Here is a 27,931-nt window from a genome sequence, read left to right on the forward strand (position 1 = left end):
AATGATGTAACCGAGCGGAATGCGTGAAAAATATTTTCCCAACTCGCATTGCAAGGCGGTGTACAGACTTGATGTTGAAAGAAATAGGAGAGTAAATGCCTTCCTTTTTAATTACGAAATTAATGCGACATCGTCTCAAAATCCTTGGTATATTTAATCAGCATTGTAAATTTATTATTACAAAATTATGTAAACATGGAGCGATAAGCACATCATTATTTCAGCAGAATCAACAAGTATCTCATACACATTTCTACGTTGGGCATTCAATTCTAAACACGAACATTTCGCCAATTTAAAAGAACAGAATTTTCAAACACATATATATTAAAAAATCGCATCAAAAGCTTTGTATTATTTCGCGATGACACGAGTGGCATATCACGCGAAATAAAAATTAGCGAGGACTCTGAGTCGTTTTTTTAAATTCTTCACACACAGCAATGCAGCGGTTACAATAAATCTTGTTGTATGCAGGTACACATTTACATATTATTTCCGTAAAGAAAAACGGAATGAAATCTAAGGATTGCGAATTTCAGCCTTGTGAAATAAATATATTTCTTTCCTAGTTCCTAATCCATCTGTTTTTCCAGATTTTGCGAATGATAATCAGCGTTGTGTGTTTGCGCGACGATTGATATTAATGAATCAAATGCCACCTCGCTCCAGTGGATTGACAGACTTGCAGTTGCAGTATCTGCGAGGTAAGGGCGGTAAGCGGTAAATGCCGTGTGCAGGCGTATGTGTACGCGCACGTGTGCACATTCGCGCAGGCAGATGAGAGAGGCATAGAAGCGAAGATATAAAAACCTAATAGCTGCCTGGTCCCCCGACGCATGCTCCGTTTCAGGGTCTGGCTGTGGGGTGATATCCAGTCGGGTAAGAGAGCTTCGTCTGGTCCGCGTCGATCGTTACCTGACGGAGCGCAGAGCCCGTCGAAGACGCGACGAAAGGGAAGATGAGGGTTTACCCGTTTCTAATCGCTTCTCTACGCCCTGTTCGGCGTCGCGAATACTGAGGAATATACCATCCCCGCATTTCCACCCCGTCAAGGGAGCCAAGTCCATGTCCGTTAAGCGTCGACGAGTCTCCTCTGGTCTTCCGGAGGTTTCTGTCGGAGCGACCGGCTACTCGGCTCGGGATAGCTCGGTGCCACCAGATCCAGGCCTTTATCAGCGATTAAATAAACGCGGCCGACCTCGACTGTCGACTCGTCTTGGGCCCGGCCTTGGGCGACCAGCGACCACGTCATCGGCATCCCCGGGATACCCGCGAGTGTAGAGACCAGTGTGTACGCTGCGTATGGTGTCGGTGTGCGTACGCGGTGAAACAACACACACCACCTGTGGCACATCCGTCATCTGCCGTCGTATTTACGTTGATGTCTCTGTCATACATATTATTGCTCTAATTGGAAATTCAACAATGATACCATTCGTCTCGGCGGCTGTTTCGAACGCCGATTGGATGCTGGAATCAAAACCAATGTAACTTCGGTGAGTTTTATCGATGTACCATCGCAAAATGTGGATTAAATGTAGATAATAAATTGGATAAACGCATATATAAAGAATTCACACGCACGTAGATAGAATGTACTGTTTTTTTTTTAAACGTAGAAAGCAATTTAGCATTATTATCTGTATAACATCTAGATATATATAGCACAGTATATTCTATAAATTTTATTTAACATCAAATGTTTAACTAATTTTACAAAACTATATCTCTTTATCAATCTTTGCAACATAAGTTGTAGAATTACCAAAGTTTTATCTACAACGATCATAATTTATCACTCGCAGTTATAGCGTTTATTTGTATGAACTCATTCGTACAAGGAATGAATAAATTACTTAATTAATAATTTAAGGGTATAAATAAAAAATATTAGCGATGAAGAAAGCTGTATAATGATCCGTGTCACATTAAAGAATTATAATCGCGGCACAGGGTATGTCTTCGTTCATCAGAAATGAATTTAATTTATATCCGATTATTGCCACGTGTCTGTAATATCGAAGTTTGAAAGTACCGAAATTTATATCGGTTTCAACCCCCTATTTTCGCCGTCGATCATTGACCAGTATATGCGCGGATGGCTCGAAAACATGAGGGGTCGTGCGCGACGATCTTGTTAGCGAATTAATATCAAGCCGATGATCACAGAGAGAAAAAGAGAGAGAGAGAGAGAGAAGGAGAGGAAGAGAAAATTCAATCTAAAATTACTGACTATCCGTATCGTTCAACATCGGATTTTTATCTTTTATTTTAAATTATTTTAGTTATGCGTTATTTAATATTTCTTATACGTTGAATTATCTAAAGTAACTGAATATTTCTGATACATATAAATTAAGAAGAATTCTGTACCTGATTCACATAACATTCTTTCGTTTGATCGAAAATAATTTTAATTGCGAAGATATAGGACACGGAAATTACCGTCGTCGATGATACTATGATCAATCAGATGTCTGTATCGTCCCATTGCAATATGAATATGAATGAACACGAGAAGAATTTAATGATGGGAACGTTGGAGCAGAGGAAAGAGGCTTTCAAGGAGGACGAGGAGCTCATGAGAGAAACTACGAAATTTATTAGCGAAGTGATAGAGACCGCCGCTACGGAGGCTTCGAAAAGAAAGATTCAGTCGGAGGTAAACGACTTTACGATTTATTAAATTAAAAATAGTTGGGTATATATATCGTGATTGGGTAATGCAATATTTTTTCCTTTTTGTGTTTCAGGGAGATGGCACAGGCGAAGGTGAGTACAAATCGACCACTTACGTTCTGATTTTTACGATTCAAATGTTCTAATTTACGGGATTGAAACATTCTCAATTGACTCGTGTCGGCTATAACAAAGGAAAAGAAGGCGGATTTAAATAAAAAATGGTAAATATTTTATATTCGGAGAGATAGAGGAAGAAAAAGTAGGTAAAGAGTAAGCAAGAAAAGGCAGATGGTTCAATAAATGTAGGCTATTAGATCGCTAAATTGCTAGATCGCTAGAGATAATTAAACAAATTTATAGATATCGGTACACACATAAGTAAATAGATAATAATTAAATAAGCAATAATTTATTGAATAGACGCAGATTTGAATCGCCAAGTAGAAATATGTTCGTGTTCGTGTAATAACTCCGTAAACGATACGGGAAAATATGTAAACAAAAAATATAATGGAAAATCAAGATTATAGGCAAGCAAGATCGATGTTTATAAGCTAATCATTTAACTTTTTTGTCAATTTATTAACAGCTAAGTTATTAACTTATTTTCTTTCGTACTCTTTTTTTCTTACACATTTTCCCGTGCCATCAATAGCAACGGAGATATTTCAGATGATCAAAGTCGGGTGGGACACCCCGTAGAGCTACTCGCAAAGTAGAACGCCGCGCAATTATAATTATCTTTCAAGATTGATATTTATAACACGCTGGCTATTCGTGTGTGTGTGCAGGTAGTAGATTGAAGGGTGGCGATACCATCGCTGGCTGGAACAATCGAGCGCGTGGATTCTGCAATCGTATTCTGAATGCGCTTTGCCCGTGCTTCACTAACCATGGTAAATCGTAGACCGTCGCCACGCTATTGCCAGCCTCCTTTACAAACAAGTAGTTTTGCATAACGCTCTCATCGTCATATCGCATCACCATCAGGCTGCAGACATCCTTCCATATATCATCTACAGGTAGATGAAGAACGAGTCGACCACACCGATCAATTCACGTATCGAGCCGGTCTCTGTGAAAACGATTGTTTTAATCGCTTCGCTAATCGGCGAAGAACGATGTTCTTACAGTCCACATTGGACTATTATTTCTAGTACGAAACCAATGGCTGATTGCCGTCGAATCGTTCGGTATTAATCATTCGATAAATCATTCGATTATTTGTTTCGATCCTTTGATGTAGATTTTTACAGCACGTAAGATATTTACAGTTCGTCATCAGACGTTCTTTCAAAGATGTTTTGTCACGACCCGCGTTTATCTCGCAAGATCTTTTGATTATCATGTGCAAATTCATTAGATGGTACTGTAAACTTCTTCACCTGGACATTTTTACAAATCGGTTAGTAGATCCGTAGCAATTCGGCATGTTTCATCATCGAATAATAAGCGTAACTGGAAACCTCAGCTTGGATCGAAGTCGGCAGACTGCAGACTAAGGGTAGAGAGCGGAAGTTAATAATCAGTTGAGGGAGGAGGAGGAGAAATATTTTTATTTTCAAACGCAAGCGAGCTGGGCGTTTTCAGAGTGCATGCTAATTTTGCATCCCAAGCGGCGCGAAAACGACAAGATAGTGACGTTCTTCGCGCTGGTGCACCACTTGCATGCTAAGAATATTTAGATGTGGCAAGTGAACGATGGATATACAATAGATATGTATTCTTTTCCCTTAGAACTGTTCACCTGGACTCCGTACCGGTATCGCTTCACAAGACCTTAACCGTTCGATGACTCCCCGGATTTTCCGTTCCGTCGTGCGAGCTTGCCACAAGCTAACAAATAAACAAAATAGAATTAAGTTCTTTCCATTGTTAAGTCGTATCTCGAGTCGCGTATCTCTCGTGCGGGTCAACTGAAGACATCGCATATCCTATTTGAAAAATCGGCGCGGCTTTCTAAATCTCGATCTGGCTGGAGTAGAACACGTCGTTAGGGAATGTATTAATCGTGTGTAAACAATGGAGAGTACCGTACGTAACACACGAATCGTCGTTGTCGACGTACGCCCTGATAAATCTTTCTGATGTCTCGTGAAAAAAGACGAGAGTTTAATCTGCTGTGGCTGCTGTGCAGCCGGGCGTGAAGGAAGCTACATTAGTGTTCAATGGAAGAGGTAACTATAGGTTGCTATAGGTGTAATTGGAAGTGGCTCGTGTACTTTTATTTCCGAGCAAACTGCATCGCCTTGTAGAGCAGTTTGATGAAAAAATATGGCAATAGTTTCTTATTTTGTTCAACTTTGAGATAGAGTCACTTTTACTATTATGCCTTCCAATTCTGTAAGTTTCTCAAATGAGGACCTTGGCAATAATGCCGCGTGACGAATAGTTCCTCTCGCATTCTTCGCGATGTTAAACTTGCTTTGATCTAACGTATATAAAAAAGGGACTTTATATATACAATTAAACAAAACGTATGTTTCGATTTTAATGTTTTTACCTTTTTCTCTGTGAATTTAGCCAAAAAAATTGATGTGTGTGTGTGTGTGTGTGTATAAGCGAATTTTGTATTATACAAAAATTGAATAATGAAATATTGGAGTTTATAAATGACAAAATGTAAAAAATATTACATTATCGAGGTTTACGAATGAATAAGATCAGACATATCGGATATTTTAAATTGTAAAAAGATTATATATTATATTTTGACAAACGTTATATCGCGTGACATATTTTAACTTAACGGTTCACAATTTGTTGAATATCTGAAAGGGATACGACGCAATTTTCAATTAATTCAGAGATATAAACTGGAGATAGTTAACATCTGTTAACATATGTTCAAGTTTGAAGACATTATCAAGCATAGCAATAATGCATGTGAAAACTAGAAAATGTATATCAAGCTGTACACTTTACGTGTATTTATGTGTCATAGAACGTCAAACAAGAGAATTAGTCAAACGTACTGTGTTCCGTGATGTCGTCAATATTAGTTTTGGCTTTGGGAAAATTATCAAAGAGGATTCCGTTATAGATAACCGTAAGGCTATTGCTTGTTAGGCACAGGAGAATTGGATCAATACCGTTGGTATATGGAACTATCAATACACGTATCATTATCAGAAATGTAGGTGTGTGAGTAGAGTATTATCTTATTTATTTCTTCCCGAATCTGTAAAACCTCGTTAAGACTACAGAAAAGGTTGGTTGTGCTCGAATTGCGTTATAATGGAGAAATTAATCGGTTGCGAAGATAAATTTCAATAATTAATCGACTACGTTTTCAAAGCGCTGTGTGTCATCCGTATTCACATTGAATGTACCTGTGTCAACATTATAAGCCGTTAGATATAATTGTACAATTACATCGTTACACAGGGTATTCTCGGATAAAACACGATATACATGTGACAGTATATCCAAGCTTCACTTGGAACAGAGTTCAAAAAGTCGAATTTCTCTCAATAAATATTATTCAAATCTGTCTGTGCTTATTCTGGTGGAAGATCTGATTTAACAAACAACTGATTCGACAAAATTTCGAGGCAAGCGTCCTCGATATTTGCCCTTTATTTTGGAGTATTCTGTGGATATTCCAAAATATATTCCGCAATAATATGTCAAAAGAAAGGATCGATACAAATCGTTTGCGGTTTATATCCCTGTGTAACGTGCCACTAACCGCGCACGTAAACGGCGATGACTATATTTCGACGTTTAATACATCGGCGGAACATTGGAAAGGTGTTGGAAAGAAAATCAATATATCCACGCGGTCCTCGTTTTGGCCACGAATCGCCGTTGCGGAGCATGTGCCGCCTACTGTATTTTCACTGGCAAAAGCTAACAAGGGCGGGTGTGCCCTTTAAAATGTCGCCTTTTCGCTCTTAATCGTTCGTCTATATGTGCATATTTTAATTCCGATACCATATTATAGTGTGCAAGGGGCATGCTAGGAGGTTGCGGGGGTCCAATGTGTTTATTTTCTTGCACACACGTATCCATATAACACACACGTACATATACACTTAGCAGATTGTCCCTGATAATTTGCTGAACTGAATTTTCATTCGCGCATATTCCCGGAACAAAGAGAGAGACTACGCAAAGAAATATTTCACGTTGCCTATTTAGATGTATAGAGGGATCAACAGTGTATTATGTATATCAGAGAGACGAGTGACAATCAAATGTGTGTGAATTATGTCGTGATATATGTACATATATATATATATGCGTTATATAAATACAGATCTATATATAAAATTTAATATCGCGATGAACTTTGTATTTTGCGTTACCGGAACACTCAATATTATAAAGGAAAAATATATTATATTGCATCGTTATCTTCACATCTTCAGTACCGCGAAATCGCAAGCTAGCGGCCATTGGATAGATATCAAACTACCAGACACGTACTATCGACAGACTCACCGCACTTATGAAAGTATTATTCTGAAAACAGCTGTCACGTATATAAATACACAATAAATATTTACGTTAAAAAGAAGAAAGCAATCTGTCATTCTTTTCAACCATACAATATATGCCTCAAAATTTCCCTTATTTCTTTATTACATATTTCTCGGATTAGGCGTCCTTTTGTTTTTGCACAAATGCTAATTTCCAATTATTTCTTGCCTCATCAATGCATATTGCATTATTACACGTTAATAATTCAGTAAAGATATCAAACGGAGTTGTGTTACAATTGACATAACGTGTATCCATGTTATCGCGACTGCTATGGTAACGCAAGTCACAAAGTTTGCGTTGCAAACCCCTTACCAAGCAAGACGAAACCTAGAACCTAGAACCGATAAGTTGTAACGGTAAGTTGAAGTAGAGAGGTTGAATGACTATCTCTTATTTTATAATTTTCTACCTCTCTTACCTAAAATACGTACACGCGCTTAATGTTCTCGAATTTACATTAGCATAAACAATTCCGATAAAAAAAAAAAACGTGTAAAGGACTTGGTTACACGATGGAGAGCTCGCGTTGTATACAAGAGAAAGATAAAACTCAGAGAAAAGAAGAAGCCATGGAACAAGATAAAAGTGACAAAGGAATTGACATTTGTCAATCGGAACCGTGCGCAGGAATAACAAAGCGAGATGAAGAGCCACCCGTCAGGAAATCTCGTAAAAAGCATTGCGATTGGATGAAATCCACTTCCGATACATATTGCCCCAATACCAAGCTTTTCAAAAGTTATCACATGCATCGAAAGGCGTATGATCGCTTGAAAAAATATGTTAAAGATGAACTGAGGAGTTTCGATTTACCACAGACATGCGAAACTTTGCCCAGGTAAGTTACTATAACATTTCGCAAAATATCGTTTGCTTTTGTTGCAAAATACATATTCCTGTAAGTTTATTCCACGTAAATTATGTATAAAATTATGTTTAGAAAACTATTGAAAATGATTTAAAGGGACACTACGGCGTCGAAGAAAAAGGAAAAAGAAATGGTTTTTCACAAGGACGATTATTATATGTCGCTACGTCGACGGAGGGCCGAATTTCGGATGCATCTGATTAAGAAGATCAAAGGGCCGATGAAATACGACGAGAGCCGGCGCGAAGATAAAATGGAAATTTGCAGCGACTATGCAAATGAGCGGACGGCTTTAGACGACGATAGCGTTTGCGGACAAACAGCAGCAACTCCGAGCGACGTCGACGATATCGCCGACATTTGGCTCACGGAGGAAGACAAGAATCTCTTGAGGTATTACTACTACATTCTTCATGAGATTGACGACGCTCATGCAGGCACCTTAGATTCTGACACGTTAAAGAAGATCACGAGCACGGTGTCCGCTGAATGGCAGGAGAGACACGACGAGTGCTTCGACCGATTGATTCGGGAATTAAAAACTGACTATGTTAGGAGCATGAAAAAATCGATCGTCGACTTTGTGCTGCAGGAACCCTTCGAGGAGGCGCTCCGCGCTCCGGTAAGTACGACGTCTACAACGATCCATATGTAACACATATATATGAAGTATTATTTCACGCGCAAATTTTTTGGGCGCCTGATGTCGGGTCGGCGTTCGACAACATGCCCTTTTGCCGATAATTCAACGGTCGCTTTCACACCCGATTGTGCACATTACAGCCGTTGCTCTCCCGAGAAATCGCTGAATTGTTGTCGCCGGAGCACAGTGTTAAATATAAAAAAATAAAAGCGAAATTGGAGAAGAGATCGATCATCCTGTATCACCCGTGCATACGCAAAACTTTAGATTACTGGTATCGTGAATACGGGTTAGTAAAAGTTAAAAGTTGGCAAATAGTATCAAAATATCGTTATACGCGTGAAATGATTCTTATACATTATAATTTTGTGTAATTTTGTAATTCGTAGAGAGGCCAAACAAGTAGACAAACGAAAGCTGGCGTCGTACAGACAATCGTACAATCTTTCGAAATTCGATTACAAATTTTTAAGAATCCTCAGAGACACGAGCGATGATCTTCTCAAACGGTGGCTGCCAAAGATCTGTAACGTTTTACTCGCAGTAAGAGAAATTTGCTTTATTATTCAATCAATAAAAAGTACTAGCAATTATCGATGTTAACTTACGTCTGATTGTTGCCGAAATTTTCACATTCAGGCTTCGAAGAAGGGAAATTTGCCACCGGTGGACAATCCGCAATATAATAGATTCTTCAATTGTCTTGCCTACGTCATGGAAGATCAATTGCGAGACTTGTGCTTGCGTTCAATGGAAGACTACATTGATTACCTCATGGATGTCGATGTACGTATATATTTTACAGACTTTGATGTTCGATTAAAAATTTGTTTTTAATATATATTTCGGTCAATTAAGTTAAATTTAAATATAATTATTTTCAACAGCACACAAATTGTGGCTTTAATATAGACGTTGTGGTACGGAACACGTCTGTTGTATTTGATCCCACATTCAAAGCATTTGCGAACGGACTTTCAATGCTGCTAAATTCTCTTTACGATGCTGTAACAACGTTACCACGAGCGGAAGTAAAACTTGGATGGATTTGTCCGAGTAGTAGTTCACCTGAATTGCTCAAGGTATATACGTCACGTAATGTTGTTCAGAAAATATCGTAGAATGTTTTAATAAAATCATTAATTAATTGCCAAAAAGCACCATTTCGAGTAATCATTTCATTGTTAAACTACTAATAAATTACTAATAAAATTACTAAGAAATTACTAATAAAATTATTACACAATACTATAATTATTAAATTCCTATGTGTTTCCATAGCCAATGATTTCTTCAGATCTTCTTGAGCAACACGCAAACGCCATATCAAATTTAATTGAACAATATAGGATTGGTCCAGAAATGCAACTGCGCGAGTTTGACAAATATATGAGTTTGATAAACGACAATGATATCAATTACGTTCGGAACTTTGTGAAGGCCCAACCGCCTAATCCGTACCAGAAATATTGCGAACTCGTTGATTATTATGATCGTTTGAGCAAGAATATTCCGATAGAATTTTATTGGACGTCTTTTACCGATCTCTTTGAAGTTCGCAGACATCATATTATAGAACATCTCGCTTCTACAGCTGCTCACCTCAAAGGCGAATTAATTTCCAAAATGGTCGCTGATTATCAGCAAAAAGTTCGAGCGTACGTTTCTCGCCGATTTTTATATTTGAATATAACTTTGCGATTAAAAAATCTAATAATAATTTTAATTGTTATTTAAAAACAATTTTTTAATGATCAGTATAGGAGAGGTTTATCAAAACATCGCAGACCAAGCCTTAAGTATACCGCCCAACACATCAGAACTCATGAAATTGCAGGCTTTCATACATAAATCTGAAACAGAGACTGTTTTTGAGCTGGAGACTCGGTTGAGAGAAGTAATGAAATATATAGTATTTTTATCAGATTATCACCATTTAACGCCAGTCGAGTTGAAGAGCAATAATTTTGCTTTTCATTGGTGAGCGCGTTTTAATTATATTAATTTAATTCGCAGCAAAATTTGTTCTGTAACTCAAAGTAACAATAAACCTGAATAGTTGATGTAATTACATGTGGAGACAAGTTTTTGTTCACATAATATATCTAAAAATTTTGAATAATGTGAATAATTCTGTTGAAATTCTCGCATATCCAGGTATCACACAATGCCTGAAATTTTCGAAAAGCACCGAGAGATAATTGCAAGTAAAACGGGTGAATATCAAGCAACGCTGAAAGCCAGAATCGAAAAATTTGAACAGCATCTTCAGATTTATGAAAAATACTGCAACGAGTTGCAATATTGGGGCAATATCGAAGAGATACAACGATATAAAAAGAAAGCTACGAGTCTTGATAAAAAATTGATTGCTGCTATGGATACAATCGTAGAATTCAATGACGAGGAAAAGTTATTCGGTTGGGAAACGTCGCGGTATCCTTTAAGAAAGAAGGTAATACAAAATAATTTAATTTTATTGATTTACATTTATCTGTATATATGTTTACATTTTTTTGGCAATTCAGTGATGTAAACAAATTATGGAAATTACAACATGCTTAAAGCAAAGCTTTTATATTTTTAAGAACATCAGAAATTCGGTGTTTTACATTTATATTTTCTATCTCACATATTCTTAAATTTTTCTATACGAAAGAAATAATATTATTTTTATTGATAATTAGATAGCCGATAAATTGGCACCTTATAAAAAATTCTATGACATCGCCTGCGAATTCTTAACTAATTACGAGAATTGGACCGAAGCTATGATAGGCTCATACGATCCCGATGTGATCGAGAACGAAACAGGCGTCGCATATCGCACGGTATATAAGTTGGAGAAGGCTTTTCAAGAACCTACAGTGAGGAAGCTGGCAGAAATCGTAAGAATGAAAATCGAAGAATTTAAAGAGCACATACCAGTGATATTGACTCTTGGAAATCCTTCCCTGAAAAGCCGTCATTGGGAGCAGGTTTCAGAAATTGTTGGGTTTCCGATAAAAGTCGATCAATACATGACGTTGGCCAAGGTAAATGCAAACTAGTCTAATGCTATCTAGTTTGTCATTGGCAGATCGTAATCGTATTTACGTCCACAGATTCTCGACTACGGTCTAGGCGACTATGTCGCGAAATTTGACGTGATATCCGAGTCGGCTACTAAAGAGGGTAATTTAGAAAGGGCTTTATTCAAAATGTATTCCGATTGGGCGGATATTGCATTTACCGTCACTCTTTATCGCGACACCGGCACATATGTCATCGCCAGTGTGGAAGAGATACAGCTATTGCTTGACGATCATCTAACAAAGGCTCAGACCATGAAGAATTCTCTTTACATAAAGCCGTTTGAGAAAGAAACCCTGTAGGTTTACAAAGCTTTAAACAAAGCTCCTTTAGAGAGAGAAAAGTTTTAATTTTTTTATCGGTACCGCTATACTTTTATTGTCAAATAAAATTCATTGTCACTATTTTCTATGCTATTAGAGAATGGGAAGCCAAATTGCTCTTGCTACAAGATATTATGGATTATTGGCTCAAAGTTCAAGCGACATGGATGTATCTTGAACCGATCTTCTCATCGCCCGATATACAGCAACAGATGCCAGAGGAGAGTCGACGATTTACCGCCGTAGATAAAGTTCGTAATTATTCGCAACGTAAATTAAATCGTTGCATTACCACTTATACAATATACAAATTTCAAACGATTAAAAATTTGAATTATATGTGTGAAATAGATCTGGAGGGAACTTATGACAATCGTAGCGGGTAATCCAGCAGTCATGATCGTCGTCGATATCGACAAAATGTTGGATCGTTTGAAAAAATGTACCCATTTGCTTGACCTGGTGCAAAAAGGACTTGCCGCTTATCTAGAGAAGAAGAGGCTCTTCTTCCCGCGATTTTTCTTCCTCTCTAACGATGAACTTCTGGAAATCTTGTCTGAGACAAAGGATCCTACGCGGTATACGCTTTATCACGCTGATTATTGTCATATTTGTTCGATTGCTCGTAACTCTGCATTTTAATTATTATCGTAGAGTGCAGCCGCACTTGAAAAAATGTTTCGAGGGCATCGAAAAATTGAATTTCACCGATGCTATGGAGGCCACAGCTATGATGTCATCCGAAGGGGAGGTGATTATTCTCGAGGACGTAATCGATACGACTGCTGCGCGAGGACAAGTGGAAAAGTGGCTCCTTGAGCTTGAAACTGATATGAAAAAAAGCGTGAAAGCTCAGGTCAATTGGCCGATAACGATCTCGAAATAGATGAATTATTGAATTACTAAACATGTTGATTCAATCTTCCTTTAGGTGATACGAGCCAAAAATGCCTTCCCAACTAAAGCTAGGTGTCAATGGGCCTTGGAATGGCCGGGACAGACTGTCCTCTGCGTCAGCAAATTATACTGGACGACAGATGTTACTGATAAGCTTCCGAAGGGCTCCGAAAGTTTAAGAGATCACGTTGAAATATGCACGTACGAACTTAATGAAATCGTCAAGCTTGTTCGTGGTAAATTATCAACGCAGAATCGTACGACTTTGGGTCGGTATTCCGTTTGGCAATGTATTCAGTTATATCGATCTGGAAATTATTCCCTTTTTCTTTCTTTTTATTTGCAGAAGCTTTAGTAACGCTGGATGTTCACAGTCGTGATGTGTTGGCGCAGTTATGCGAGCAAGGTGTAAATCAAGTCGCGGACTTTAAGTGGCTTTGTCAACTAAGATATTATTGGATAGTGAGTTCGATTCAGATATATGTGGTCTTTCTTTATAATTTGTCATAATTTACATTTGTTATCGTACATATTCAGTATCGTCAATAATAAGATTGATATGCTATATAAGAATTCTGTTCTGTAGGACGACGACTTGTACGCGATGATGATAAACTCCAAGCTGGGCTATGCATACGAGTACCTGGGCAATACGTCGCGATTAGTGATAACACCGCTCACCGATCGATGCTATCGCACCTTGTTCGGTGCTCTCAGCCAGCATCTCGGCGGCGCTCCGGAAGGGCCAGCTGGGACAGGAAAGACCGAGACTACCAAAGACTTGGCAAAAGCCGTCGCCAAGCAATGCGTCGTATTCAATTGCTCGGAGGGATTGGATTATTTTGCCTTGGGCAAATTTTTCAAAGTACGCGTTGGAAATATTTAATCCGCTGGTGTACAGATACACAAACACATTTGTATATCGAGCTAAAGTTTAAAATTTTTTTTTTATTTGAGTACGGAAGATAGCATGTTATTTATGTAACAAATAAATTTTCTTGTTCCGAATTTATATAAAATAATATTATATTCTACAGGGATTAGCCAGCACGGGTGCATGGTCTTGTTTCGACGAGTTCAACCGCATTGATCTAGAAGTCCTGTCGGTAGTGGCGCAGCAGATACTAACTATTCAACGAGCTATACAAGCGGGGAAAGAGATTCTGATATTCGAAGAAACAGAATTGAAATTGGATCGTACTTGTGCGGTATTCATCACGATGAATCCGGGATACGCTGGCAGAACGGAATTGCCAGACAATCTGAAAGCTTTGTTCCGACCAGTAGCTATGATGGTAAGTTCAAAAACGCGCCTTGAAAAAACCTATTACATTTTCCCGTACAAATATATTGTATTTTCTTCATATTCGATAGGTACCGGATTACGCCTTAATAGCAGAGAATATTTTGTACTCATATGGATTCTACAACGCAAGGCCTTTGTCTATTAAAATAGTTATGGCTTATAAATTATGCTCGGAGCAACTGTCCAGTCAGAATCATTACGACTACGGCATGCGAGCGGTGAAGTCTGTCTTAATAGCAGCAGGAAATTTGAAATTGAGATATCCGGAAGAGAACGAGGATATTTTAATACTGCGTAGTATCAAGGACGTGAATTTGCCCAAGTTTCTTAGCGAAGATATACCGCTGTTTCACGTATGTTTATACGTTTATGTGCAAATAAGGGGAGGATTGTCATTAAAAATATGTTATTTTAGGGTATCGTCTCGGATCTTTTTCCAAACGTGCAACTTCCCGAGCCGAATTATGTGCACTTAAACGCGTCCGTACATAAAGCATGCGCCGCTGCGAACATCCAATGCGTCCCTGTGTTTCTGGAAAAAATCCAGCAAATATACGAGATGATGTTGGTCAGGCATGGATTCATGATTGTCGGATATCCCTTTGCCGGCAAGACTACGGCCTACAAAATGCTGGCTGACGCACTCGAAATTTGCGAAGAAAATGTAGGTGTTCCGAAATTTAATTGTTACCTCAGTGATTCATGTCATAAACAATGACAGAAGTAATTGTACCAGTATATAACGATTAAATTCAATATCGATTTCGAACAGAATTTGATGAACGAGCGCAAAGTGGAGATAACAGTGATTAATCCGAAGTCGATAACTCTGGGACAATTGTACGGGCAATTTGATCCAGCGTCCCACGAATGGAACGATGGTATTCTGGCTGTTAGCTATCGAGCTTTTGCAACTTCGACAAACGACAATCGAAAGTGGTTGGTCTTCGATGGTCCGATAGACGCGATGTGGATAGAGAGTATGAACACCGTTCTTGACGACAACAAAAAGTTGTGTCTAATGAGCGGAGAGATCATTCAGCTGGCGCCGACGACCAACCTGATATTCGAGCCATTAGATCTGGAAGCTGCTTCACCGGCAACGGTATCTCGTTGCGGTAAATAAGTCCTTTGATGACAATAGTAAAATCTAGAATTAGATGATTGAGACAAATCGTTCATAACAGGAATGATTTATATGGAACCTGGAGCGTTAGGATGGGAGCCCTTGTTAAATTCTTGGATAGCCAAATTGCCAGAAGTGATAGATGAATGGCTACGAGTCTTCTTGTATGAATCGCTGTTTCTTAGATTTTGTAAACCTCTTTTTCACCTATTACGCCGGTGCAATGTAAAGGTAGAAGATCTATTCTCATTATAATAGAATTATGTATCATGAGATTAAATACTGTTCACACTTTATTAATTTGCAGGAAATATGTCCGATGCCCGACTCAAACCTTTTGCGATCTGTCACTTATCTCATGGATTGTTTTTTGGATGACTATTATAATGAAGAAGTAGTAAAAAATATAAGCGAACTTGATCTTCGAGCACAGATAGAAGTTGGAATTTAATGATCAAATAATTAATAAAACGTTATATAAGTTATAGTAATAATTAACTTTAAATATATTTATGTAGGGCTCATTTTTCTTTTCGTGCATCTGGGCAATGGGAGGCACTTTGGAAGCCAAATATAAGGAACAATTTAGCATTTTATTTTGTGGGCTTCTGGAGAAAGAATTTCCACCTGCACTGATAAAGATATTTAAATTACACGAATCCGTTCCGCCACCTTTAAAACCCTATATATTTATCATGCCGAAGCATAATTTGGTATTTGATTACAGATTTATTAAGGAGGTAAAAGCATTTGAAAATATTTATTTATCTAATTTTAACATCCATAAATATTTTTATCTCTTAAGAAGACATTTTATCCTGTCAAATCTGTCATTTCTTTTTATCAGGGCAAAGGAAAGTGGAAATTATGGTCGGACGAGTTAATATCAGCACCGCCGATTCCCCGTGACATCCCTGTCAATCAAATAATCGTGCCAACCGTAGAAACGATACGGTACACGGCGCTCTTTCAGATGCTGGTGCAACACGAGAAGCCGGTGCTTTTTGTAGGTCCGACAGGCACCGGGAAATCGGTGTACATAATCGACTTCTTATTAAAGAAGAACAACGCCGCGGTGAATAAGCCGTTGCTGATCAATTTCTCCGCGCAGACTACCGCTAATCAAACGCAAGATATTATTATGAGCAAATTAGATCGCCGGCGTAAGGGCGTTTACGGTCCTCCCATAGGTAAACGATGGATCGTCTTCGTCGATGATGTCTCGATGCCGATGAAAGAAACATTTGGGGCGCAACCGCCTATAGAATTATTGCGGCAATGGTTGGACCACTGGCAATGGTGACGTATCCTGAATTGTTTGTCTCGTTATTGATTACTTAATATTTGATTTACTTTTGATGTATAATTTGTGGATAAAAATATCACATATTTAGACATTTCTTAAGTAGCGTATTAAATTTAATTTCAGTAAAACATTCGTAATTTTTATTAATTTCTTATCGGTAGGTATGACAGAAAAGAAGGAACGCTAATAAAATTGATCGAGATCCAATTAATGTGCGCGATGGCTCCGCCAATTGCCGGCAAAGATGTTACGCCACGATTCAAACGACACTTCTTCGTTCTGGCAATATCTGAATTCGAGGATAACGTTATGATCACGATATTTAGTAAAATTGTTCTGTGGCATCTCGATACGAGGTCTATCAATTTAAAAATATTTAATAGAATGTTCAGAGAATACGTTTTAAATTTATCCCGAGTAAACATCTTGTTTTTTTACGAGAATTCAGAAGTCTATAATATATGTATATGTTTCTTTGTGCGTAGGGGTTTTAGCAAAGAATTTGATCCGTGCATTGATCAAATCGTTTTAGCAACGCTAGACATTTACAAAGAAAGCTTACGCAATTTGCTACCGACACCTGCGAAATGCCATTACATGTTTAATCTTCGTGATTTCTCCAGAGTTATTCAGGTTGCCTATACGTTATTTTCCTATTATATTCTGTTATTCTGTTATTATACATCTCCAAGAAAAATTCTTATTGCAATTATCTCACGCAGGGAGTGCTTTTATCGGTTCCGGAAACTATGCCCGCACTCTCAAATATGAAGCGATTATGGGTTCACGAGATACTTCGTGTATTTGGCGATCGTTCCGTCGACGAAATCGACATCAATTGGTTGATACAGCAAATAAGCGTGACACTAACGAAACGCATGGAAGTCTCATTGGAAGAACTCTTTGAAGACCTGCTTCCAGAAAAGAAACAATACATAAAAAGAGTAAGGTCTTATTGTTTTATTAGCTAATAAAAAAGAAAGTTGTGCAGCTTTGATATATATATATATATATATATATATATATATATATATATATCTTACATTCTTGCATATCTCTACAGATCACCATAAATGAATTGCGAAATTTGATGTATTGCGATTTTACCGATGCCAAGGCAGATATTCGCTTATACCAAGAAGTTAACGATCTAGAACAATTGCGAGAGATCGTGGAAACGTATCTTTCTGAGTATAATTCGATGACGAAGAAGCCTATGAACCTGGTATTGTTTCGGTAAATCTGTCTCGCAAATTTGGTAAATGTGGTATTTGCAATTAATGCCCGATTTTGTGCTAAATTCAATGTAAATGTAAAGATTCGCGATCGAGCATCTGTCAAGGATAGCTCGTGTCATCAAACAACCGCGGAGTCACGCTCTTCTCATCGGAGTCGGCGGGTCTGGAAGGCAGTCTTTAACCAGATTGGCGTCGCACATTTGCGACTACGACGTGTTCCAAGTCGAACTTACGCAACAATACGGTCTGCATGAATGGCACGAGGATATCAAAGCTATTCTAAGGAAAGCCACTGCTACCGATTTGCATTCGACTTTTCTTTTCAGCGACATGCAGATTAAAGAGGCCAACTTCTTGGAAGATATCAGCAATATGCTTAATTCAGGAGAAGTAAATAAATAACGTATTAATTTATTTATTTTTATCCGCCACTTTTTGTCCATTTGTATCTTTTTGCCAACATGTAAAAAAATTTAACAATGTCGATTTTTATTTAGGTGCCCAATATATTCACGGCTGATGAGAAGGCTGAAATATGCGAAAAGATGAAACAGATTGATCAACAACGAGAACGAGCGTTGCAAACGGACGGTAGCCCTGCGGCACTTTTTAATCTATTCGTGCAAATCTGTCGCGATCAGTTACATATTGTTGTCACTATGTCTCCCATCGGCGACGCTTTTAGAAATTGGATTAGGAAATTCCCGGCTTTAGTTAACTGCTGCACCATAGATTGGTTCCAGGTATTAAAATAAAGTCACCAGATTTTATCACTGTTGTTAAAAAAATTTTTTAAATAATATTACATCGTTAATTTCATCGTTTAAGCCATGGCCTGAAGACGCCTTATTGGCTGTCGCGACGAAATTCTTGTCTACAGTCGAACTTACTGATCACGAAAGAAGTGTCGGTATTGACATGTGTCAATTCTTCCACGTATCCATTCAAAAATTAAGCGACGAATTCTTAGTTCGTTTAAATAGACGCAATTACGTGACGCCTACGTCTTATCTCGAAATGATCAAGACTTTTCAGAGCTTACTCGACAAGAAGCGTGGGTAAGTCTGATTCCGTTAGGCCTTGAATCTTTCTGTTGAACTTTTCATAATGTTACAGAGAAGTGCTGCTCGCTAAGACTCGGTACGAGGGTGGATTAGGACAATTGGATAGCGCGCAGCATCAAGTGACGGAGATGCAGAATACATTGAAACAATTGCAACCAAAATTGATTGCGGCCACGCAGGATATTCAGCGAATGCTGGCCGACGTTGAGAAAGAAAATCAGGAAGTCGCAGAGTTTGAGAAAGTAGTCAAAGTCGACGAAACCGCGGCTGAAGTAAGATCGTACAATATGTCATATTATTAACACAATAATGTATTATTGATATTAAACGTAAAATACAAATTTAATGAAACTGTGCTCCTATATGAAGTTATGATCATATAGGTTGTCGCGAATGAAGCAGCTGTGATAAGAGCCGAATGCGATGCCGATTTAGCCGAAGCTATGCCTATCTTAAATCGAGCTCAAGCAGCGTTGGACACGTTAACATTGGCAGATATCGCGATAGTGAAAGCAATGAAGCATCCGCCGTATAGTGTGAAGCTCATTGTGGAGAGCGTTTGCGTCCTCAAGGTATAAGGCATTGTGCAATGAAAAACGGCGTATATATTGTTATTTACAAAAAAAAATCTAACATAATAATTACTCAGATATTAATTAAGTTGCTTATATAATATATTGTTGTAATTTAAGTGAATTATTGCAGCAAATAAAGCCAGAGAGAGTGCTGACGAAAGAGGGTGCATATATTGATGATTATTGGAAGGCCGCCTTGAGGATGCTCAGCGATGCTAAATTTTTAGACTCACTACTTCACTTTGATAAGGATAATATACCAGATAAGGCAATAGAAACGATACGGAAGGAATATCTGATCAATCCGGACTTTGATCCGGAGAAGATCAAGAAGGTGTCAACGGCTTGCGAAGGATTATGCCGTTGGGTTATCGCAATGTCTGAATACGATACAATCGCGAAAATCGTTGCTCCTAAAAAACAAGCCCTGGCACGAGCTGAAGCTGCTTATCACGATGCTATACAAAAATTAAACACTAAGAGAGAACAATTGCGCCAAGTACAGGTATGCATTACGAATATCAATACAAAAGTTACAAGGTCAGATTATAAATATATATATAAGACAAATACAAGAAATAATATATGTATATACTTATGTGTGCGAATCCTATATTTAAAAAATTTAATTTCTTAAAAATCCGCTATTAGAAAAAGTTGTTGGATCTTCAAGAAACTCTAAGCAAAAGAAAAGTGGAGTTTCAAGCGATGTCGGATCAGGTGGCGGATTGTGAGACAAAATTGAAGCGGGCCGAGGATCTCATCGGGGGATTAGGCGGGGAATATGCACGTTGGTCCCAAACCGCCACGGAATTGGGCGAGATGTAAGATCTGTCTGAAGCAAATCTTTATATTCTTGATTATTGCAAATATTCAACATTAAATTTGACTTTTTACTCTCTATACAGATATTATCGGCTAACGGGGGATGTGCTAATCGCTTCCGGTGTAGTGGCTTATTTGGGCCCGTTCACCATGCCGTTTCGTGTCCAACAGATAAGCGAGTGGGTGCAATTGTGCTCGGATATGCAAATGATTTGCAGCCACGATTTCCATCTGCGTTATGTACTCGGCGATCCGGTTTTGATCAGATCGTGGAACATCGCCGGGTTGCCCGCCGACGTATTTTCCATCGACAACGGAATTATCGTAACGTAAGTCAATTGTAATTTCAGTAACGTGTTATATCGCGTAATATCAACGTTGTTTTTTTTTTATAGAAATGCCAGAAGGTGGCCACTGATGATAGATCCACAAAGCCAAGCTAATAAATGGATAAGAAATATGGAGAAGAAGAACGATATAAGCATTATTCGATTGAGTCAACTTGATTATGTGAGGACCTTGGAAAACGCAATACAATTTGGGCAACCGGTACTCTTGGAAAACATAGAAGAGGAATTAGACGCTATTCTTGAGCCGATACTTCTCAAACAGACGTTCAAGCATGCTGGTGCATTATGTGTAAAATTGGGCGACACCGTAGTAGAATATAATACTAATTTTAGGTATACTTTAATTACATGCGTACAAAATATTGCATCTTAAGTTTAACACATATTTACAAGAAGACATATGATCAGGAAACTTGAGACGAAATATTCTTGCACATAATATATAATGTATAATGCTTATGATATTGGTACATATAACACACAGGCTTTACATCACGACAAAGTTAAGGAATCCTCATTATCTGCCGGAAATAGCGGTAAGAGTAACTTTGCTGAATTTTATGATAACACCGAGCGGTCTAGAGGATCAGTTGCTCGGTATTGTGGTCGCGAAAGAAAGGCCTGATTTGGAATCGGAAAAGAACGCTTTGATTGTACAAAGTGCCGCGAACAAAAAGTATTTTCTTTGATACGTTTCAATTTTATGCATTTCATTTATATTATTTTTTACATTATCTGATATTATGATAGGATGTTGAAAGAGACGGAAAATAAAATCTTAGAAGTACTTTCCGTGGCGAAAGGTAACATTTTGGAGGACGAGGAAGCTATTGATATTTTAATGATGTCCAAAAATTTGAGCGATGATATTCAAGTGAAACAAACGGCCACAGAAGTTACGGAAAAATCGATCGACGCGGCGAGATTGCAGTATCAATCTATCGCAGTCTATTCGACCATACTCTTCTTCACGATAGGTAGATCAATCGTGGAAGATCAATCTGATCGATAATAGAAGAAAAGTTGTTGATAAATTTCTATAAGCGGAAGTTTTAAACAGTTTTTAACCGGATTATTCGTTTTGCAGCGTCTCTAGCTAACGTAGATCCAATGTATCAATATTCATTGGCCTGGTTTGTGAATCTCTTCAACATGGCTATCGATCACACAGAGCTGACTGATAATATCGAGCAACGTCTGAAGAATCTGACCAAATACTTCACATATTCCCTTTACGTCAACGTCTGTAGATCTTTATTTGAAAAGGATAAGCTATTGTTTACGTTGCTTCTCGTTTTTAATCTGCGTGAAACAAGCGACACGTTGAAAACAATGAACCAGTGGTTGTTTCTATTAACTGGCGGGATAGGTTTGGAGAATCCATATGCTAATCCCGCCGAGTGGCTGCTTGTCAAGCATTGGGACGAATTGTGCAGACTGGATAATGTTAAAGGACTCGAAGTAAATTTTTGTACAATCAATCAGAAATTTGATATTTATTGTAGAATGCACTTTCGTAGGGCATCAGAGAATCGTTCTCTAACGCTGTTGGCGAGTGGAAGAAGATATTCGACTCGAGAGAACCGCAGAAACAACGCTTTCCAGCGCCATACGACAGTTTAAATTTATTCGAACGACTGTTAATTCTGCGATGTATCCGTCCCGATAAAATTATCCCAGCAGTGCAGTTGCTGGTGGAAGGTATGAAAGACAAGTAAATATCAATTGAATAAATTGGACGGACATCAATGATTATTCCGATAATGCGGATATTGTAGAACAACTGGGCACGCAATACATAGAAGCACCAGCTTTTGATTTGGCATCTTCCTTCGCGGATTCTAATTGTTGCATTCCACTGATATTCATCCTGACTCCCGGCGCCGATCCGGCGCAAACTTTGTGGACATTTGCCGACGAGCAAGGCTACGGTGCTAAACGTCTTTTCTATTTGTCTCTCGGCCAAGGTAAGTGTTTGCCGCGTGAAGATTTGTCGCGTGAAATTAACCATATCATTGTTTCAGGTCAAGGGCCAATAGCGGAGGGATTGATAAAGAACGGTGTGTTGCACGGTAACTGGGTGGTACTGCAAAACTGTCACTTGGCCAAGAGCTGGATGCCAACCTTGGAGAAGATATGCGAGGATCTGATACCTGATACTATTCATCCTGACTTCCGGCTATGGTTGACCAGTTATCCGGCGGAGCACTTTCCTATATCGGTTCTCCAGAACGGCATCAAGATTACGAACGAGCCGCCTAAAGGACTCAGGGCCAACATTTTGCGATCCTACGCGAGCGATCCAATCAGCAATCTGGAGTTCTTCGAGGGCTGCATTCAAAGCGAGTACTTCAAGAAGCTTCTGTACTCGTTGTGTTTTTTCCATGCTATCGTACAAGAGAGACGGAAGTTCGGCCCGATCGGCTGGAACATCCCATACGAATTCAACGAGACCGATCTGAGGATCAGCGCTCTGCAATTGAAGATGTTCCTGGACGATTACGAGGACGTGCAGTTCGACGCTTTGATGTATCTCACGGGTGAATGCAACTATGGAGGCAGAGTAACGGACGAATGGGATCGTAGAACACTGAATACCATCCTGTCCAAGTTCTATTGTCCGTGAGTATTGGTGAATTGTGGTAACTTTTATCAATCGATCAAAAGATTATTACTTACGTCCTTACTCAGGGAACTGTTGACCGATGAAATATACTACTTTAATGCATCGTCTACTATTTATTACTGTCCGATCGCCAGAGAATACGAAGCATATATCGCACATACGAGGAAACTTCCAATAATTACAGAACCAAGTGTATTTGGCATGCATGATAATGCCGATATTCTTAAAGATCAGCGAGAGACAGACCTGCTATTCACTTCATTGCTGCTCACTCAGGTAAATTTATAATACTTGAATTTTTAAGAAAATAACGATTATTACATTTTATAATTATCATCGTTTTTCTCTGGATTTTATCAAACATTATTCAGGATCGAACGGTATGTAATTATGATGTTGCCATAAAAAATAATGGAATTTTAATTTATAGTTTGATTAATTATACTATAACCGCTAATAAATTTTATATAATTATAAAATATTGTGTATTTTGTGTAATTATCTTCTTTTACTGCTCGCTCTCAGGATCTTTGGAAAATTAAGGTATGTTACACATCGCTTTTCGAAATTACGACTTGATATCATGGATACTATAATAAATCTTGATCTGAATCTTCCCGAGCGCATGAGATAAAATTCTAAATGGATCAAGATAATTTGAACAAAGATAATGTTCTTCTTTCCCAGGAAGCCGTTAAATCCGGTTTGAGGCAAACCTCTGACGATGAGATAGTTTATGGGGTTGCAACAGAAATTTTAAATAAGCTTCCAAATGATTACGATCTTGTTGCGGCACTTGCTAAATACCCTACGTTATACAGCCAAAGCATGAACACTGTGTTAGTGCAAGAGATAGATAGATTCAACAAATTATTACGTTGTATCAGGAGTAGCCTTATCAATGTACGAAAAGCTATCAAAGGTATATCTATTCATTCCTCGAAGAACTAAATGCACGCGAGATATTGTCAATTAATTTAAATTATCAAATCGATCTTTCATATTCTAATAAGAGTATTGTGATAGAAATTAAAATAACATCTTGAAAATTATATATATTATCGCAATCCTGCAATACCGTAGGTTTGATCGTAATGTCCGTCGAACTTGAAGATATTTACGGAGCAATCTTGACGAGCAAGTTACCTCTGTTGTGGAAAGCAAATTCTTACCCTTCTTTAAAACCTTTGGGCAGTTATATCAATGACTTTTTACAACGTTTAACATTTTTACAGGTGATTATCTATGGTACTACTTTTATTTGTTTTCTTTAAAGTATTTTAAAGTATATATATATATATGTATAAATTTATATCGTTATGTAGAAATGGTACGAAGAAGGACCGCCCGTTACATTCTGGTTACCTGGATTTTATTTTACACAAGCGTTTCTAACTGGAATATTACAAAATTACGCACGAAAGTATCAGATCCCTATAGATCTTCTCACGTTCGATTTCGTAATCCTGAAAGAGACTGTCTTCACGATCGCGCCCGAGGATGGCGTTTACATTTACGGACTATTTTTGGACGGCGCAAGATTCGATATGAAGGAAATGTGTATAAATGAGAGCTTTCCCAAAGTGCTTTACGACAACGTACCCTTTGTAAGTGTATTTATTCCGTAAGGAAGGTTTATAGATCAACGATAAAACTTACTTTTTACCCAATATATTCCCAGCTGTTGCTGATACCGATGAGGAAGCAGGATATCGAAGAAAGACGCTCGTATGTCTGCCCGCTCTATAAAACCAGCGAACGTCGCGGGGTATTATCCACCACTGGTCACTCCACAAACTTCGTCATAGCTGTACGATTGCCCACGGTGAAGCCAGCCGAACATTGGATTTTAAGAGGAGCGGCTATGCTTTGTCAACTCAGTGAATAAAATAAACCAACATAACGTCACTAGCTTTTTCCTTCTATCTAGTTCTCTCATTACTGCAACAGATTATGTGTCTTTGTTAGCACATAAAAAATTATTTTCGGTGTTGTACCTTTGCTTCGTCGCGTGAAAATTGCATATATTAAACGATAACCTGATATCGTATATCTCTTCATTCAAACACGAAGCTGATGGAAGTCTGATAAAGCGGTTATTTTCTTTTCATTTTTCGTCGTTTCTTTAAGGAGATACGCTCGAAGTACGCCCTCCATGCTCTTTGAACGATCTTAGCAGCTTGATTGCGCCTAAAGAGCTGCAATTTTTCGGTGAAAGCTAACATCAGCGCGATTTCTCGCTCCTTCTTGAATCGAACGTACAACTCCCGTTGCACGGTCAGCTGATCCTAATAAAAAAATATAAAAAACCAATGACAGCTCGGCAGAATTATACATATTAAAAACATATTAAATTCGAGATTAAACGTATTACAAACCTCCATTTCTTTAATTTTTGCTTTAACAGCTTCATTATCTCTCGATAGTTCCTCTGTCAACGTATGAGACGCGCCGATGTCGCAATCGTATTTAGCAAGGAAAGTGATATATTCTTGTTCGACTTTTGCGCTGAAATATAAAATTAATTAACGTTTATTCCTCAAATATAAATCTTCTCCAATTAAACCGCGTTTTTTATGAAGATTACTCCGCATTTACCATATATCAAAAAGCTTCTTCTCGGATGTCGCATTGGATTCTATAACGTCGTGCAATCTGCGCTCTGCCGAATCTATTTCAGATCGTAGCAGTTCCTTTCGCGCTTCCTCTCGTTCTCTTACAATCAGCATCTCCCGCAATGATTCTTCCCTACCATTTATAAAAATAAAGTTTATTATGAAATTCTAGAACACAATACAGCCATACAATTTTTTGTTTAGGTAAATAATAAAGCTTTTGGTACCTTTCTCTTGGTATCTCTATTTCTGACGTCTCCCTGATGCTTCGCATTATCTCCTCCTCATCGTTTACGCAGGTAACGATATCCCTCAGAAGGATCTCGGAGCTCGAGTCTTGTTCTCCAGACATCTCCCGCAAAGCTATCAATCGATATCTTTAGCCCGCGTCCGAAATAATGCGTATTCTTTTACAACAAAATAATTTTTTTATTCAGTTTACCTTCAAGTTCCGCCAAAGTTTCCGCTACTTTCGTCCGGCAATCGTGCAAATTGATAGCGCGCGTGCATTCTACTTCGGGAGTTCTCTTCATGCGGGATATCACGAATTGTTTGAGAAGTCCAATGAGATCAATGATCTCTCGAAGCAACTGCGAATCGTGGACGCCAAGTTTTTCAATCTATTAAATAACAATAAGAAAGAGAATGACTCGAACACACAGGATCACAATTCAATTGTTACAGTGGGGATAATTTTGAAATTAAATGTAATTCTACGAACGCGCAACACGGCGATTTTCAGCGCGAAGGTAGCGCGTTGTCAGGCTGATACCGATATGCAACTCTCTTTTTCGAACATGTCGATTGGTTGACCGGAGAAAATGTCTAAATAGAATACTTTTCCAAATGAAAAAGACGCGCCGAAGAAAATTAATAATTTCTTGGAAAAACACGATGTATTTGTTTAATCGCGATAAAAATTTTACAACGTTAAATTATACCGATTTCTCTATCTTATTTGTGACGCCCGACAAAAGCTTCTCCATTCGAATTATCGAAATCGCGATGTCTTCTCGCTCGCTCATAACAGATATCACTTCTCCCTGAGGCTTCTTAGATGATCTCACGATCTCTTTACTCGCATAATTATCCGGATACGTCTAACGATCCAACAATAGATTATACTTCTATGGTTACCCAGTTACCGCACCTTCCTAAGCAGAACAAAAAGAAAGTCATGACGAGGTCAAAGTGGCATTAAAGTGATTTTTAAGTGATGACCGCTATAAGTTTTATATGTCCTTCCTGAGCTTACGTTTCAATCGAGTATTTTTATGCAACCAGCAACATGTCGACGGAGCGCCTCCATTTTCAGCCGTCCTAATCTTTTCCCATTTGAAACGTCGAGGCACCAGACGAATCTATAATCATTAAAATTAAGAACCGCGTATATAAATACCCTCTACATTATTAAAATAAAAGTCTGACGCAAAACATTTTTCAAAGTCTCTCAAGATGTGTCAACGATCGTTATCTTTCGGTTCACGCGTATATCTCGACGAGGATATAAAAAAAAAAAGTTCCTGGATTATAAGAAATAAATAAAGATATCGATTCGTCTTACACAATTAGAACAAAAATAGAGGAGCTGATGCGTAAAAGATTCTTGTAAAATCCCCAAGTGTCGAGTGTTATCTTTTCGCGTATCGCACGATTATCGATCATATCATATATAGCAACGAAAATAAGCACCTGTTGTCGAAATAAAAACGTCAGCTTCTCTCGCTGTTATACCTGATGTGCGCGGGTGTACGGCGTGTACGTAAAAAAAATATAAATTTTCCAAAATTTCGCGATTCGTTTCGCCTCGTTGTGCAATAACCGCAATAGATACACAAATTGCGAGAACGTCGATAGGAAAAACAATTCGTTTCCAACGTTTCGCGGTGCTCCGAGAGAAGGCGTTTTCCTCGCAGCTCGCACT

General features: G+C 38.3%; 3 protein-coding genes across 15 annotated transcripts; 2 read left to right on the top strand and 1 right to left on the bottom strand.

The window, feature by feature from the left end:
• Positions 1–123: 123 nt before the first annotated feature.
• LOC143893876 (uncharacterized) lies at positions 124–27,876 on the bottom strand. 8 transcript variants are annotated; one of them, XM_077399693.1, is made up of 11 exons: positions 27,700–27,855; positions 27,263–27,368; positions 26,949–27,161; positions 26,450–26,627; positions 26,235–26,370; positions 25,991–26,140; positions 25,771–25,900; positions 25,432–25,680; positions 25,052–25,333; positions 814–1,473; positions 124–700 (listed from the first exon to the last, which is right to left on the bottom strand). In XM_077399693.1, exons 3-8 carry the CDS (start codon positions 27,030–27,032, stop codon positions 25,489–25,491), a joined length of 870 nt encoding a protein of 289 aa, XP_077255819.1. In that variant the 5' UTR covers positions 27,033–27,161; positions 27,263–27,368; positions 27,700–27,855; the 3' UTR covers positions 124–700; positions 814–1,473; positions 25,052–25,333; positions 25,432–25,488. The 8 variants fall into 8 exon arrangements, with proteins under 8 accessions (XP_077255819.1, XP_077255815.1, XP_077255818.1 ...); XM_077399689.1 differs by having other exon boundaries at positions 124–1,473; XM_077399692.1 differs by lacking the exons at positions 124–700; positions 814–1,473 and adding an exon at positions 3,948–4,521 and having other exon boundaries at positions 27,742–27,876.
• Positions 1,359–4,618, top strand: LOC143893879 (uncharacterized). Of its 2 annotated transcripts, none has more exons than XR_013255941.1 (5): positions 1,359–1,499; positions 2,429–2,665; positions 2,757–2,775; positions 3,477–3,707; positions 4,423–4,618. XR_013255941.1 is itself a non-coding variant. In XM_077399703.1 (5 exons), the coding sequence occupies exons 2-5, from the start codon at positions 2,465–2,467 to the stop codon at positions 4,467–4,469; spliced, it is 372 nt and encodes a 123-aa protein (XP_077255829.1). In that variant the 5' UTR covers positions 1,359–1,499; positions 2,429–2,464; the 3' UTR covers positions 4,470–4,618. The 2 variants fall into 2 exon arrangements, 1 of the variants encoding a protein (XP_077255829.1); XM_077399703.1 differs by having other exon boundaries at positions 3,477–3,581.
• On the top strand, positions 7,142–25,300 carry LOC143893865 (dynein axonemal heavy chain 7). 5 transcript variants are annotated; one of them, XM_077399644.1, is made up of 50 exons: positions 7,142–8,663; positions 8,825–8,973; positions 9,074–9,227; positions 9,324–9,470; positions 9,572–9,766; positions 9,966–10,342; positions 10,443–10,664; positions 10,842–11,139; positions 11,372–11,719; positions 11,789–12,054; positions 12,177–12,330; positions 12,431–12,657; positions 12,734–12,935; positions 13,011–13,245; positions 13,323–13,438; positions 13,563–13,841; positions 14,014–14,271; positions 14,351–14,635; positions 14,698–14,946; positions 15,055–15,400; positions 15,470–15,639; positions 15,716–15,847; positions 15,927–16,148; positions 16,256–16,707; positions 16,876–17,070; positions 17,200–17,347; positions 17,437–17,658; positions 17,778–17,950; positions 18,033–18,342; positions 18,450–18,695; positions 18,781–19,010; positions 19,069–19,288; positions 19,400–19,588; positions 19,722–20,096; positions 20,243–20,415; positions 20,500–20,745; positions 20,812–21,099; positions 21,251–21,442; positions 21,517–21,743; positions 21,854–22,227; positions 22,287–22,467; positions 22,545–22,733; positions 22,791–23,388; positions 23,458–23,668; positions 23,764–23,772; positions 23,918–23,935; positions 24,080–24,314; positions 24,476–24,627; positions 24,718–24,999; positions 25,074–25,300. In XM_077399644.1, exons 1-50 carry the CDS (start codon positions 8,172–8,174, stop codon positions 25,278–25,280), a joined length of 11,865 nt encoding a protein of 3,954 aa, XP_077255770.1. In that variant the 5' UTR covers positions 7,142–8,171; the 3' UTR covers positions 25,281–25,300. The 5 variants fall into 5 exon arrangements, with proteins under 5 accessions (XP_077255770.1, XP_077255771.1, XP_077255774.1 ...); XM_077399645.1 differs by lacking the exons at positions 23,764–23,772; positions 23,918–23,935; XM_077399646.1 differs by lacking the exons at positions 7,142–8,663; positions 8,825–8,973; positions 9,074–9,227; positions 9,324–9,470; positions 9,572–9,766 and having other exon boundaries at positions 10,326–10,342; positions 10,448–10,664.
• Positions 27,877–27,931: the final 55 nt, after the last annotated feature.

This window comes from Temnothorax americanus, unplaced genomic scaffold (genome assembly GCF_048541705.1).
Source record: "Temnothorax americanus isolate GAGA-0224 unplaced genomic scaffold, ASM4854170v1 Scaffold13, whole genome shotgun sequence".
NCBI lineage: Eukaryota > Metazoa > Arthropoda > Insecta > Hymenoptera > Formicidae > Temnothorax > Temnothorax americanus.